Here is a 15,681-nt window from a genome sequence, read left to right on the forward strand (position 1 = left end):
TTTATGAACATTTCTATTCATAATGTGATTTGTAGAACTCCACAACTTTTCCTTCTTGGTATTGCAATTTTAATGTTGAGGAGTGTAAAAATAATATTCAGAAGCAAAATTCCCCTTGTCAAAGAAATAATATAAAATTAAATGAAACACAGATTAAAATAAACACATTTTTTAAATATTTTATTAAATCAACCTAATGACATAATATAATAAGATCATCAAAATGTTACAATATTAAAAATACAACCTGTACAATTTATTTACAAGATTTATGTGTTTGAAAAGAATTGGATTGCATTTTTTGCACATTTGCCTAAAGAGAGCAATAGTTATAGCGCATTACTCCATCCGTTGCAGAAAGACATATTACACTGTAGGACATACAGGTAATAGACCTGAGACAGACGCACGGCTTGTGTCTTTACCGTTGTTATCTTCCAGAGCCTGGCATTACAGTGTGGTACACTAATTTATTGCCATGTGTTAATTGCTGGTAAGGAAAAAAAAAAGAGAAGCAGGAATGAGAAGCGAGCACAAACCATACCATTTACAGGACTTTTTGGGTGAACAATTACTACACTGATCTCCCGGATTGAAGGGAACCCGTCACATCGGATAATGATAATAACCTGCAGACATAGGGTTAATATGAAGGTAAATAGTGTCAGAAATGTTCCCCACCACTGTACAGAAAGTGCAGCTACCAGGAGAAAATTAACTTTATTTCTCCCTGGAGCCGCCGACTTTCAGTCATAAAGGCGAGTCAGCGCAGCTACAGTCACCACTCACAGCACTGAGAGCGGCACTTTGAGTGACAGCTCGCTTTGCACAGATGCACTGTTGAGCCAGCTGTCAGTCAAAGGGCCAGGGTGCATTTACATCAGACGTTTTCAGCGCTGTGAATGATGACTTTGACTGTGAAGGCACACTTTTATGACTGAAAGCCGGCAGCTCAAAGGAGGAATAAAGTTAGTTTTCTCCCAGGTGTCGCACTTTCAGTACTGTAGCCGGCCACCTTCATAATACTATTAACCTGCAGATTACCCGATCTCCGATATACCAGGTTAATAGTGCTATCCGATGTGACAGGTTCCCTTTAAAGAATTCACTATAACCCCCCCACTGCCCTAATGCCACTATATAAATTAGAGAAAAGTCATGTATGGGGGATGAAAGATGAGAGACAACATAAAGATTGGGTGGTGGGAATCTTTTTGTTCGGGGGTGAAATAAGCCACTGCCAAATGATTCTGGCAGAGACTTTCCCATAGAGAACACAGGAACGTTCAGCTAAACTGAGCGCTCCAGTGTACGGAGGAGTCGATAGAGATAACTGTAATCTGAAAGTTATCAAATGTACAGTACAGACCAAAAGTTTGGACACACCTTCTCATTTAAAGATTTTTCTGTATTTTCATGACTATGAAAATTGTACATTCACACTGAAGGCATCAAAACTATGAATTAACACATGTGGAATTATATACTTAACAAAAAAGTGTGAAACAACTGAAAATATGTCTTATATTCTAGACTCTTCAAAGTAGCCACCTTTTGCTTTGATGACTACTTTGCACACTCTTGGCATTCTCTTGATGAGCTTCAAGAGGTAGTCACCGGAAATGGTTTTCACTTCACAGGTGTGCCCTGTCAGGTTTAGTAAGTGGGATTTCTTGCCTTATAAATGGGGTTGGGACCATGAGTTGTGTTGTGCAGAAGTCTGGTGGATACACAGCTGATAGTGCTACTGAATAGACTGTTAGAATTTGTATCATGGCAAGAAAAAAGCAGCTAAGTAAAGAAAAACGAGTGGCCATCATTACTTTAAGAAATGAAGGTCAGTCAGTCCAAAAAATTGGGAAAACTTTGAAAGTGTCCCCAAGTGCAGTTGCAAAAACCATCAAGTGCTACAAAGAAACTGGCTCACATGAGGACCACCCCAGGAAAGGAAGACCAAGAGTCACTTCTGCTTCTGAGGATAAGTTTATCTGAGTCACCAGCCTCAAAAATCGCAGGTTAACAGCAGCTCAGATTAGAGACCAGGTCAATGCCACACAGAGTTCTAGCAGCAGACACATCTCTACAACAACAGTTAAGAGGAGACTTTGTGCAGCAGGCCTTCATGGTAAAATAGCTGCTAGGACAGACAACAAGCAGAAGAGATTTGTTTGGGCTAAAGAACACAAGGAATGGACATTACACCAGTGGAAATCTGTGCTTTGGTCTGATGAGTACAAATTTGAGATCTTTGGTTCCAACCACCGTGTCTTTGTGCGACGCAGAAAAGGTGAATGGATGGACTCTACATGCCTGATTCCCACCGTGAAGCATGGAGGAGGAGGTGTGATGGTGTGGGGGTGCTTTGCTGGTGACACTGTTGGGGATTTATTCAAAATTGAAGGCATACTGAACCAGCATGGCTACCACAGCATCTTGCAGCGGCATGCTATTCCATCCGGTTTTCGTTTAGTTGGACCATCATTTATTTTTCAACAGGAAAATGACCCCAAACACACCTCCAGGCTGTGTAAGGGCTATTTGACCAAGCAAGAGAGTGATGGGGTGCTACACCAGATGACCTGGCCTCCACAGTCACCAGACCTGAACCCAATCAAGATGGTTTGGGGTGAGCTGGACCGCAGAGTGAAGGCAAAAGGGCAAACAAGTGCTAAGCATCTCTGGGAACTCCTTCAAGATTGTTGGAAGACCATTTCCGGAGACTACCTCTTGAAGCTCATATAGAGAATGCCAAGAGTGTGCAAAGCAGTCATCAAAGTAAAAGGTGGCTACTTTGAAGAACCTAGAATAAAAGACATATTTTCAGTTATTTCACACTTTTTTGTTAAGTATATAATTCCACATGTGTTAATTCATAGTTTTGATGCCTTCAGTGTGAATGTACAATTTTCATAGTCATGAAAATACAGAAAAATCTTTAAATGAGAAGGTGTGTCCAAACTTTTGGTCTGTACTGTATGTATTGTGGCTTGGGGTTGTATTTGGGTACATTGTACCTGGCACTTTATTTAAAGGCAATGTTCTGCACATTAGGATATGTGTACACGTTGAAATTTTTCTGTAGCAAAAAACCAAAGTGTTGGCTGGAAAAAAAATGGGTAAAATACGCGCTGCTTTGACTCATTTTTGCCCATGCAAAAATGCAGAAAAAATTGACATGCTGCTGATTTGAAAAATAAGTTTCATGGTTCAAATCCACAAGTAAAAAAAAAGTAGCATGTGCATAAGTAAGTAAGATGTGCCTAATTCAATATGTAGTCCATGTCACTAAAGGAATTAGGTGCATTTTACAATTGGCGTTCGTAACTGCCAGAAATGTTACTACTGTACATTTATGGTAATATTTACACCAAAAAATTGGCATACATTTTTATGAATCAGATGGGCGATGTTAGCCATGTCCCATATCCTCAAGTTCTGCCCATTTTAATGGCGCGAAAACAGCAAAAGTTGCAAAATTTTTGAGTTACGCAAAATTTTTGTGACATTTGAAGGCATTTAACGCCAGAAAGAAGGCTGAAAAGGTATCACGTGTTTGTAGTTCTTCTTTGATCTTGCTTGGTTGGCATGGTTTTTCTAAAAAAGCGAGTGTAGTGACAACAGGAAAACCCATCGCTCATTACTGTGCGCACATTTTACATTTTTGCTCTCCAGCATTGGGGACCTACATTCTAGATTTTCAAGTGAACAGATAATAATTTAAGTTACCTGATAATTTTCTTCTTCCATTTTGGGCGGCGCTGTATTGATCTGTCAAAACGCGAAAAAAAACGTTTTCTTTACCGTGTAGTTATTTTAGCCTTAGGTTAATTCAATCAGGTTTATCTGTTCAATATTTTACAAAGAAGACAAGAGTCAAAATATTTTGTGCATTCCTAGAAGTCTATGTAAAAAAAACAGATTTCACTTCCTTGTAGAACTGAGTTCACGAGGACCATGAATGAGGTGAGTAGTCTGCAATGGGGGCCACATAAAATGGGCTATTCTCTAGGAGAGGGTTGTCATCTTTCATCTAAGTAAATCATTCCATAACCTGTGGCAGAATTGTCCTTTTCATAACCATTCTCTCTTTCTTGAGGAGCTCCTTTCATCTTTCAGGTTTTTACAATTTTCTGCATAAACTCCTGTTGTCATACAATGGTTGGAAAACTGGTTATGGTTAAATGAACCCGTCATCATGAAAAGAATCTCCAACTTCGGAGTCTCCGGTTCTCTGGTGGGCCAGTCCAACCCTGACAGTATAGTATATAATTTCTTTAGATCAGTACTTACTGCCATTCCCCCGCTGTAAGCCCACAAAGGGCTGGTGTACTGCATGCTTATAAATACCCAGGACTCCTAAATTCATTGATGTAATGGAGAGGACTCCTTAATCCACAGGATATACAAAGGCTGACATCTAAGTCATGGATTACTGGTGTAAAAGTTATATATTTAACCTAAAGGGCATAACAATCATGGTCGCAGAGGGTGGCCTTGCAGGAAGAGGGCCACCGACGTCATCACCTGGATGTGATTCCTCGGAGGCACATTCAACTGAAATGTATTACGAACCTATAAACGACTTGGAAGATTAGCGCCAGTATAATAAAACATGACGTTTTTATTGACATATACTTAAAATACAACATAAAATACATAAAAAGTGGGAAGGAAACTGGAACAGAAAAGAACTACATAAGTCAGTTATAACATGATACATCCACCATATAGAGCAAGTGCTCAAAATCACATAAATCACTGAACCATAATTATGTTGATTAAATTTATTGAATTATAAGAATTGAGAAATGTATCAAAATCAAATCACATAAAGTGCCATCAGCTACCATTTAACCCCTTTACAACCCAAGGTGGTTTGCACATTAATGACCAGGCCAATTTTTACAGTTCTGACCAGTGTCACTTTATGAGGTAATTACTCTGGAACGCTTCAACGGATCCCCCTGATTCTGAGATTGTTTTTTCATGACATATTGTACTTCATGATAGTGGTAAAATTTCTTCGATATCACTTGCGTTTATTTGTGAAAAAAACTGAAATTTGGCAAAAATGTTGAAAATTTTGCAATTTTCAAAATTTGAATTTTTATGCCCTTAAATCAGAGAGATATGTTACACAAAATAGTTAATAAATAACATTTCCCACATGTCTACTTTACATCAGCACAATTTTGGAACCAAAATTTTTTTTTTATTGGGGAGCTATAAGGGTTAAAAGTTGACCAGCGATTTCTCATTTTTCCAACAAAATTTACAAAACCATTTTTTTAGGGACCACATCATATTTAAAGTCACTTTGAGGGGTCTTTATGACAGAAAATAACCAAAAGTGACACCATTCTAAAAACTGCACCCCTCAAGGTGCTCAAAACCACATTCAAGAACTTTATTAACCCTTCAGGTGCTTCACAGGAATTTTTGGAATGTGGAAGAAAAAATTAACATTTAACTTTTTTCACAAAAATGTTACTTTAGACCCAATTTTTTTTATATTCGCAGGGATAACAGGAAAAATGGACCCCAAAATTTATTGTGCAGTTTCTTCTGAGTAAGTCGATACCCCATATGTGGGGTAAAACCACTGTTTGGGCGCACGGCAGGGTTCAGAAGGGAAGGAGCGGCATTTGACTTTTTGAATGTAAAATTTGCTTGAATAATTAGCGGACGCCATGTTGCATTTGGGGAGCCCCTGATGTGCCTAAACAGTGGAAAACCCCCGCAAGTGACACCATTTTGGAAACTAGACCCCTCAGGGAACTTATCTAGATGCGTGATGAGCACCTTGAATCCCCAGATGCTTCACAGAAGTTTATAACATTGAGCCGTAAAAATAAAATTTTCACATTTTTCCCACAAAAATGTTTTTCAGCCCCCACTTTTGCATTTTCATAAGGGTAACGGGAGAAATTGCACCATGCAGTTTGTTGTGCAATTTCTCCTGAGAAAGCAGATACCCCATATGTGGGGGAAAACGACTGTTTGGGCGCATGGCAGGGTTCGGAAGGGAAGGAGCGCCATTTGACTTTTTGAATGTAAAATTTGCTTGAATAATTAGCGGACGCCATGTTGCATTTGGGGAGCCCCTGATGTGCCTAAACAGCGGAAACCCCCCACAAGTGACACCATTTTGGAAACTAGACCCCTCAGGGAACTTATCTAGATGTGTGGTGAGCACCTTGAACCCCCAGGTGCTTCACAGAAGTTTATAACATTGAGCCGTAAAAATAAAATTTTCACATTTTTCCCACAAAAATGTTTTTCAGCCCCCACTTTTGCATTTTCATAAGGGTAACAGAAGAAATTGCACTATGCAGTTTGTTGTGCAATTTCTCCTGAGTTAGCAGATACCCCATATGTGGGGGAAAATCACTGTTTGGGCGCGCGGCAGGGTTCGGAAGGGAAGGAGTGCCATTTGACTTTTTGATTGTAAAATTTGCTTGAATAATTAGCGGATGTGCCCCTGATGAGCCTAAACAGTGGAAACCCCCCACAAGTGACACCATTTTGGAAACTAGACTCCTCAGGGAACTTATCTAGATGTGTGGTGAGCACCTTGAACCCCCAAGTCCTTTACAGAAGTTTATAACATGGAGCCGTGAAAATAAAACAATCAAACTTTTTCCACAAAAATGATGTTTTAGACCCAATTTTTTTATTTTCACAAGGGTAAGAGGAGAAAATGGACCCCAAAAACTTTTGTGCAATTTCTCCTGAGTACGCCAATACCCCATATGTGGGGAAAATACAGTGTTTGGGCACACGGCAGAGTTCAGAAGGGAAGGAGCACTGTGTGACTTTTTGAACGCAAAATTGGCTGGAATCGAGAGCGGACGCCATGTCGCGTTTGGAGAGCCCCTGATGTGTCTAAATAGTTGAAACCCCCCACAAGTGACCCCATTTTGGAAACTACACCCCTCAAGGATTTTATCAAGGGGTATAAGTGAACATTTTGAACCCAGAGGTACGACACAGAATTTGATGACATTGGGTCATCATATTGAATAAGTTGTCATTAGTCTTGAGCGCAAGTGCTCGCTGCTTGATTTTGCATCGGGTACTCAGGTATGCACCATGTATCACGGGTGCTCAAGTGAAATGCTCGAGTCCCGGCCCACATGTTTCACGGCTATTAGACACCCCAAAAAAAACATGCGGGGATCGCTCGTGCATGGCAGGCAATCCCCGCGAGTTTTTTTGGGCCGCAAAGCATATGGGGCGGAGACTCGAGCACCCGTGATACTCAATGCATACCCGAGCACCCGATGCAAACTCAAGTAGCGAGCACTTGCGTTCAACACTAGTTGCCATATCGTCATCTTTTTTTTTTTACTTTTGAAAAAAGAAAACAACCCTAACCCCAACCCTAACATTAGCACAACCCTAACCCCAACCCCAGCCCTAGCGTTTATTTTTTACGCCGTTCCTAGTGCGGTATAAGTGATTAGACGACCTTATTCTTCGGGTCGGTGCGACTACAGAGATACCAGAATCATATCGTGTTTTTAAGATTGACAGCTGTCACACACTAAAAGACACATATTTTGTAAAATCTAGTTATTGCATCGCTATATTTTGAGAGCTATAATTTTTCCATATTTTGGCCGACAGAGTCATGTGATGGCTTGTTTTTTGCAGGATGAGTTGACGTTTTTATTGGTGCCATTTTCAGGCATGTTATATTTTTTGTTTGCTTTCTATTCCAATTTTTGAGAGGCAGAATAAACAAAAAACAACAATTCAGGAATTTTTTTTTTTATAGTTTTTTTATTCTACTCCGCGTGTGGTAAAATTGATAAGGCAGCTTTATTATTTGGGTCAGTACGTTTACAGCGGTACCACATTTATATAGTTTTTCTATGTTTTGCCGCTTTTACACAATAAAAGCTATTTTATAGAAAAAATTATTTTTTTGCATCGCTTTATTCTGAGAGCTATAACTTTTTGATTTTTTGGATGATGGAGCTGTATGGCGGCTTGTTTCTTGTGGGACAAGATGACGTTTTCAGCGGTACCATTTTTATTTATATTTGTCTTTTTGATCGCGTGTTATTCTATTTTTTGTTTGGCGGTATGATGATAAAGCATTGTTTTTTGTTTCGTTTTTTATTTTTTACCGTGTTCACTGAAGGGGTTAACTAGTGGGACAGTTTTATAGGTCAGGTCGTTACGGACGCGGCAATACTAAATATGTGTACTTTTATTGTTTGTTTTTTGTTTTTTTTCATAATATTATTGATGGGTACATTATATTTTTATTTTTGGTGGATTATTTCTTTTATTTTTTTTTTATACTTTTACAATTTTTTTTTATTTTTTTTTTCACTTTCTGACAGTTTTCTTTACTTTTTTACTTTGTCCCACTCTGGGACTTTCACTTTTTTTATTCTGATCGCCTGCATAGCATAGGGATGAAGCACCATCCCTGTGCCATGAAGGCAGGTGATGCACAGTGAGAAGATTGTTTGGTCATGCACTGCACATGACCAAACAATCTTCCTGCTGTCTGGTGACCCGGATGTTGTCATGACGACATTGGTTCGTCATGGCAACACCAGGGAAGCCGCGGCAGACAGCGCTGGAGGCAGGAAGAGGAGGTGAGTATTGCGATCACCTCCCCTTAGCCACCGCAATGCTGCGATCGACTTCGATCGCAGCATTGTGGGGGTTAATGTGCCAGGAGCAGTGCGGGACCGCTCCCTGCACATAGTACCGGGTGTCAGCTGTGACAATCAGCTGACACCCGGCGGAGATTGCGCCCGCACAGCCTGTGTGCGCACGCGATCGCGATGACGTACTAATACAGGTCAGGTTCTTAAGTCCCAGGGCACAGACGTGTATTAGTACGTCATGGGCTTTAAAACTGAGCAAGCAAGCTGCAATTATGAGGTGCAATTGATAGTGCAAGTAATGCAAGCACCTTCTCAAGGCCACAGATATTGCAAGTGCAAAATGTACTTTATACACAGTGCATATGAACCAATGTGCAAATAAACTGCCATATATATAAAGTTCAATCAATGAAATCACATGATGCTAGCACCTCCATAGGGTCATGGAATAAGGTAACAAACACTAACAGTGATCAAAAAATGTTGGAAAGAATAATAAAGTTAATCATTAATAATAAATCATTATATGACCTGGCTGATGAAAAGACCCCTTTCTTCTTAATTATGGTTCAGTGATTTATGGGATTTTGAGCACTTGCTCTATATGGTGGATATATCATGTTATAACTGGCTTGTGTAGTTCTTTTCTGTTCTAGTTTCCTTCCCACTTTTTATATATTTTATGTTGTATTTTAAGTATGTCAATAAAAACTTCATGTTTTATTATACTGGCACTAATCTTCCAAGTTGTTTCTAGGTATATAATGCTTTATATGGAAGTGCTCTTGAAATTTTTGGGCTAAAAATTTTTTGGGATTATGAAATGTATTACGGCATAGAGACCCACTGGCTCCCTGTACTGCAATACACGCTGTCAGACAATCAGTGGTTGGCAGCTGATGCCAGCTTGCCCGTCACAGGCGGCACAAGGCAGTGACGTCATGTGCTGCACGTGCCGGCATGCCAAAGTCAGCTGACGGCTTCATCGCTGGCTATAGAGGAGGATGGCACATGACGCGCCCCCTGGGCCTGTGCTGTGCAGGGGGATACCCGGAGCCGGATCGCTGGGGGTTGTAGTCCTCCGTGGCGGTGACCCGGTCCGTGCCCAGGGCGGTCAAACCAGTGGCAGTCTATTGGTGTTATAATAAGTGTCCGACTACGCCACCCGTGGATTGCGGTCAGTGGGGACCGTCGCTGCGCTGCAGACCGCTGAGGCTGATGTAGTTTGCGCAGCCGAGTATGGGATAACTCCCCACGGGAGAAGTATTGCCTCAGGGCAGCTAATGTGGATGATGGGAGTGATGGTGTGAGCGTCCCAGTAGTAATGGTGCTGGTGCGGTAAGGAATCACAGAGACGTGTGGTGCAGTTCAGGGTCTTTACTGATGGTATAAAGCAGACCCTCCCGGGAGTACTGGTTAGCAGTAGGGGCCTGGTCAGTCTGTGAGCAAGCAGGATCTCCCCTGGCCAGGTGGAGTTGTAGGCCTCCCCGACTATCTGCACTCTTTCCTGGCTACCTTGCTCTATGCGGGTAGAAGTAGCCCACGTCCCTGAGTATACCGTGTGGTGCTCACCCGTATGGCCGGTGACTTGGGGCCTTCCGTTAGCCTTCGCTTCACGATGGCGGTGCTGGTCCCTTGCTTGTGACCGTGTCTTCGGGTTTCTAAGGCCAGAGGACATGGAATCCCCTGCCGGTTGGATTCTGCTGCTGGACCTGGATGTCCCCACAGCCTCGGACTCCGTGTCCGGTATTAGTGTCTTCAACCAGGGTGAACTCTGCTCAGCTCCAGCCCCTGGTATTCAGCTACTGTTCCTACAGAGCTCCTGGTTCTTACTTTCCCTTTTCAGGCTCTGACTGCTCTGCTTGTTCTGCAGGCTCTGTCTAACCTAATCCCGCCCCAGACCCAGTTTACAAGGGCAGATTCCTCCCCTCCCAGGTCTGGGTGGGCCGTGTTGCATGCTTGGGCTCCTGACCAGAGAAACCTCCCACTTGCTCTCAGACATAATATCTCTATTACTGTGGCAACCAGACCCCTGGGGTGTCACACACACATTATGGGAGCAGGTGAAGGTAAGACTTATAATAATTTGTTTCTTTTTAAATTGTATTGGAGAAAACCAGAGGACATTACTACTGGAAGGAGCCCAAGATAGGGGGCATTGTTATAGAATGGGGTGCAGGATGAAGAGTATTATTACTCGAAGGGGTCAGGATGGGGACATTATTATAGTAAGGTGCCCAAGATGGCTGACATAATTAAATAATGGACCCAGGATGGCTGACATTATTACATGATGGGAGGCATTATTACTCTAAGGGGCCAGGATGGGGACATTATTACTGAAAGGGGCTAGGATGGGGACATTATTACTGGAAGGGACCAGGATGGGGGCGACTATTACAGAAAGGAGCCAGAATGAGGGACATTATTACTAGAAGGAGCCAGGATGGGGACATTATTACTGGAAGGGGCCAGGATGGGGACATTATTACTGGAAGGGGCCAGGATTGGGGCAACTATTACAGGAAGGAGCCAGAATGGAAAACATTATTACATGGGGAGTAAAAACGCATGTCTTTATAAGATCTAGAATGCTACATTGGCCAATACATCAGATCAACATGCAGGTGGGGATCAAGGTCCAAATTTTGCACTTTGTTTAAGTCGCTGTTCAAAATCCATGTCTGTTCACCTAAACATCATTAAAGTGGCTCCAGAAATCTATGGTGATACACTGCTTTTCAAATGGACGGCCGCTGTAGAACTAACATTAAAAAATGTGTGCTATAGTTCTATGTATGTAACTTACTAATGGTCTCTTATGTAAAGTTCTGAGCCACTGTCAATCTTTTTTAAGCCATGTCTTTTTAAAGGGCAAGCCTTCTCTGTTATCCTCATTCATAATATGGTTGCAGATGGCAGTCACTCAGTCTACTCCATTAAAATACACTTCATCAAGGTGTCTACTCCAGAATACTGGTATAAAACAACCGCAAGTTTTGCAAAATTTTTGTGTAACAGAAAGTTGCGCAAAATTTTTGCTAACGTTTTTCACGCTGTAGTGGGTGAAGCTGTGGAAGGAGGATGTGGCTTAGAGACTCACACTCATCAAAGTTTTTATCCTTTTAATATATTGGAGTCATTATATTAGATGACACTGTGTACTTACAATTGCTCATTTTGCCTTTCTACCCAGATAATTCTTCTCTTTTCTCTGCTCTATATAGAAACAGGAAGTCTACTTTACCTACATGTATCATTCCCATCTTCAACTCCTGACCCAGCTGCTCCACTCTTTCCCCATGCCAGGGACTTTGCAGTGACTCACGATTCATGTAGGGAAAATTGACCTCCTGTTTCTACATAGAGCTTAGAAGGATTCAGCTAGTCAGTTTTTAATCACGTGATGTCATAGACCTAATGGAAAAGAGATTAATTAACTGGGTAGAAAGGCAAAATGAGCAATTGTAAGTACACAGCGCTGTATAATGTGATGATTGCAATATATTAAGAGGATAAAAAGTTGATGGGAGGAGGAGTACTTTTTTAAAGAAAATAATTGCCGCTGACCTTTACAACAGAGTTTATTAGTAAGTAACTTACCAACATTTAGCTTCAGTTTACTTTTTAATATTAATCTATGGTAGCCGACCCCTTTAACCAGCCCTGTGTCTCTCTAACTTTTGTATTTGTAATTTTACAAAAGGTGAAAAGAGAAATATTAAAGACAATTGTTCTGGAAGATAAAGAATATCTTTATTTCTAAGACCCCACCCTCCTTATAGTCCATGTTGTAAATTCTTACCACTGCTCCTGGAAGTTGAGTTTCGTAAAGGTGTACTGGTGCAGAACCTGAATCTTTATATGTTGCTTTTGGGGTATTACCTGATTAAATAAACAAACAATAAAATAAATATAATATAAAATTATACAATAATTGGAATGTGCATATTAAATGCCATTTACAGGTATTTAATTGCAATTAATTGTGTTAAACACAAAAGAAGGATTATTCAACTTTAATCTCCGTAGAAAAAGACAATGACTGCAGCAATGATCCAGCATTACTGTGACCATACAAAATAAGGTAAATGCCCCAAAAATTCCATCTGAAGGTTAATACAGTACACAAAGTAAAAGGTACAGTACATACGTTTCTTTAATATGAAGAATGCAATGACTCCTATTAGGGCAACACCGGCGAGTACTCCTATAACAATACCAGCGATCGCGTCACCATTCAGTCCACTACTGGATCCACCACCTGGAAAGCAAAGAGGATAAAAAGTCACAACGAAAAAGGAAATAAAAAACATTTTCAGGAGCTATTTTCCACTTTAATCCATTATTGTAGCTATATGGCAATGATTATACTCAACCATTGGGACACTAGCGGCTGGGTAAAGGATATTCCATGATGGATTTCGCATATTGAGTTATGGAACAATATGTCACTAGAATATACTGCTCATTCACCAGGTACAAAATCATCAAAAACTGGTAATAATATGAGATCTGAAAATACACAGATTTTATGTAAAACAGCATAAAAGTATGGACACTACTGGGAATTATAATAAATTAGACAACGAGGTGACCACTTCGTGTAGAAATACTATATTAAAATATCCTATTAGGAAATTCTGAGTTAAAAAAAACCCTCCATCTAATAGTCCATATGGCTCTAAAGACTATCTCTAGCTGTGAACCCGACAAGTCTGTACAATAAACAATCAATTCAAAAATGTGAATAGAGACTGTGCAATACTTCATTTACCCTGTGGAGGCACTGTAGGAAAACTGAACACTCAATGTTGAAATCTCCAACAAATTACAACTAATTGCTGTGATCTTCTTATCATCAGGGAGCCATAAGAGAGTCTGGATTGCAGTTGTGGATACTGATCCATATTAGATTTCTTTATGGTAGTTAGACCGAAAATGATGGATTCATTGTACGTGACTTACCAGTTTGGGAAACTTTAACATTGAACAAGAAGGTTGTGCTTCCAATTAAGTTTTCGGCTGCACATTTATATTCCCCAAATTCGGCCTTGGTCAACTTATCGATGTTGAGAGTGGATGCATAGGGAGTGGAGTCCACATTGAATTTACCACCAGTCTGAATAGGGGTAGAACTATTGCCTTGGAACCAGAAGAACGTAGCAGGAAAGACCTGAGCTGAAGAGGCAGTGGCCCGCGACTGGGCTCCAGCTTGTAGATCCACTGTTAGGTTGACTGCACCTCCGACTAGAGCCGGTGTAATTGTATCGTTCTTATGGTCAGGAGAGTTTGGACGTTCTGATGGAAGATGGTGAAGAAAATATAGAATAATTAGTACCCACAAAGAAATTTCTTCTCCTTATGAATGAATGATTTACCAACATAGCATCATAGAATATTAAAGTTGGAAGGGACCTCGAGGGGCGTCGTGTATTTTAGGGGTAGCAGACTCCCACTAAGACCCTATAAGTTCCTTACAAAAATCAAGATTAATTCTATCCATTGACACTTCCATTAATGACCTTCCACTCAGAAGGAGGAAAGCAATAAACACAATTTATGATGTTACACGTAGATATCGATAAGTAGGAGGCTTGTACAGAGCGGTGGCAACTCGAGATTAACAATGACAAATAAGGTTAGGAACTTTGTAAGGGAAAATCCATGTCACCATTATTTATTGATTGTGTAAACAGTGACATAGAAAAGGACTTCAAACTTTATTGCAGTAACCAATGCCAGGCAGCTGCTGCCAAGGCAAGTAAGATAAAGATGGAGAACATTCAAACAGTCAACAGTGTACATGAGGAAGTTTTCCCACTTTTAAATTACCTGCATATAAAATATTGTGTACAGTTTTGGAGACCATTGTGGTATAAAGACTTAAGAGAGCAAGAACACGTGGACTGAAATGCTCTGTCCTGGTATGTTGTGATGGTTAATTGGTGTCAAAGAGACCGGAATGTCAATTTTACAAACCCTATTATACTGTAGGATAAAAGAATAAACGATTATATGCACCAGTCCTAATCCTATCCAGCGGTTGCTCCCCTCCCTCCCCCTGGGTACCACACTCCCCTCGATCTTCAGATCTTCCAGCACTTGAGAGTCATCATAAGTTCACAAGGTGTGCTATTTTTATTATAAGTGTACTATTACTGGCAATTTTTCACTAAAACAGGAGGGATTGCTTTTTTCATCAGCTATAGAAGGAGGGTTTAGTGTCACCAAGGTCCCGACACCATTGTGGTCAATGATTGGCAGCAATGTTTATATGGTATCCCATTGGAAGAGTAAGCAAGAAGACTGGTGAGGGACCCAGGCAGCACCATGTAAGATTGGCAGGAGAGGAGTAGGAGATAAGTTTGTTATTTTCATTATAGACCATCTTTAACACTGAAAGAGTAGCTACCACAAGTCGGGGGATGCCCTCTTTGTTTAATAAAGGGTGGAATGCCCCAGTCTGATGAATTTTCTATATTCAAGTTATTGTCCAAAGTTGTTGGAAGGATTCCTAACGATCACCTAAAAAGCCTCAGTTACTAACAAAAGTAGGACTTGAACATCCAGATTGTGGGGTCTCGGCATGCAAAGCGAGATTCTGCAACGTTCCATGGCCCCTCTCGCATAGTATCATGAGATATTACACTTTGCTCTAACTCAACTCTGTCACATTCTTTATTACTTGGTTACTGAGCGGTAATTTCTCTAATGATGTACCTTAGTAAATAATGCAGTGGCCCGGAGTTAGCGCAAAGTGTGAGATCTCTTGATTAAATGTGAGATCTTACTCTTTCATTATGAGAGTCGTCACCGAAAGTTGTAGGATCCCCGTCTGCATGATGGGATCCAACAATCCAAAATTGTGGGGATGACTGTTGCTAGAAAGTGGCGCCCTTTAGGGGAGCTTTAACAATCCTGAGCACTTTTGAAAATAACTTTCAAAGCCGCAGACTGTTGAGAGATACTCTTTATTTAGAGTTGTATTTTTCAAATTATCTTCTATAAGATTCAAGTATTCTACAAGAGTAGTTGGCAACTGACAAGA

The 15,681-nt window shown here is 40.7% G+C and overlaps 1 protein-coding gene across 1 annotated transcript in view; it reads right to left on the reverse strand.

The window, feature by feature from the left end:
- Positions 1 to 212: 212 nt before the first annotated feature.
- The window catches only part of LOC141171698 (uncharacterized), a 58,412-nt gene continuing 42,943 nt past the window's right edge, over positions 213 to 15,681 (reverse strand). Inside the window, exons 18-22 of the mRNA XM_073655352.1 lie at positions 13,599 to 13,931; positions 12,784 to 12,894; positions 12,436 to 12,515; positions 3,727 to 3,768; positions 213 to 490 (exon numbers count right to left, since the gene is read on the reverse strand). Of these exons, the coding sequence (XP_073511453.1) occupies positions 431 to 490; positions 3,727 to 3,768; positions 12,436 to 12,515; positions 12,784 to 12,894; positions 13,599 to 13,931 (626 nt within the window). The 3' untranslated portion in view covers positions 213 to 430. The remainder of the gene's footprint in view (positions 491 to 3,726; positions 3,769 to 12,435; positions 12,516 to 12,783; positions 12,895 to 13,598; positions 13,932 to 15,681) is intronic.

Source organism: Phyllobates terribilis, unplaced genomic scaffold (genome assembly GCF_046119375.1).
Source record: "Phyllobates terribilis strain yellow unplaced genomic scaffold, ASM4611937v1 Scaffold_12__6_contigs__length_324123572, whole genome shotgun sequence".
Taxonomy (NCBI): Eukaryota; Metazoa; Chordata; class Amphibia; order Anura; family Dendrobatidae; genus Phyllobates; species Phyllobates terribilis.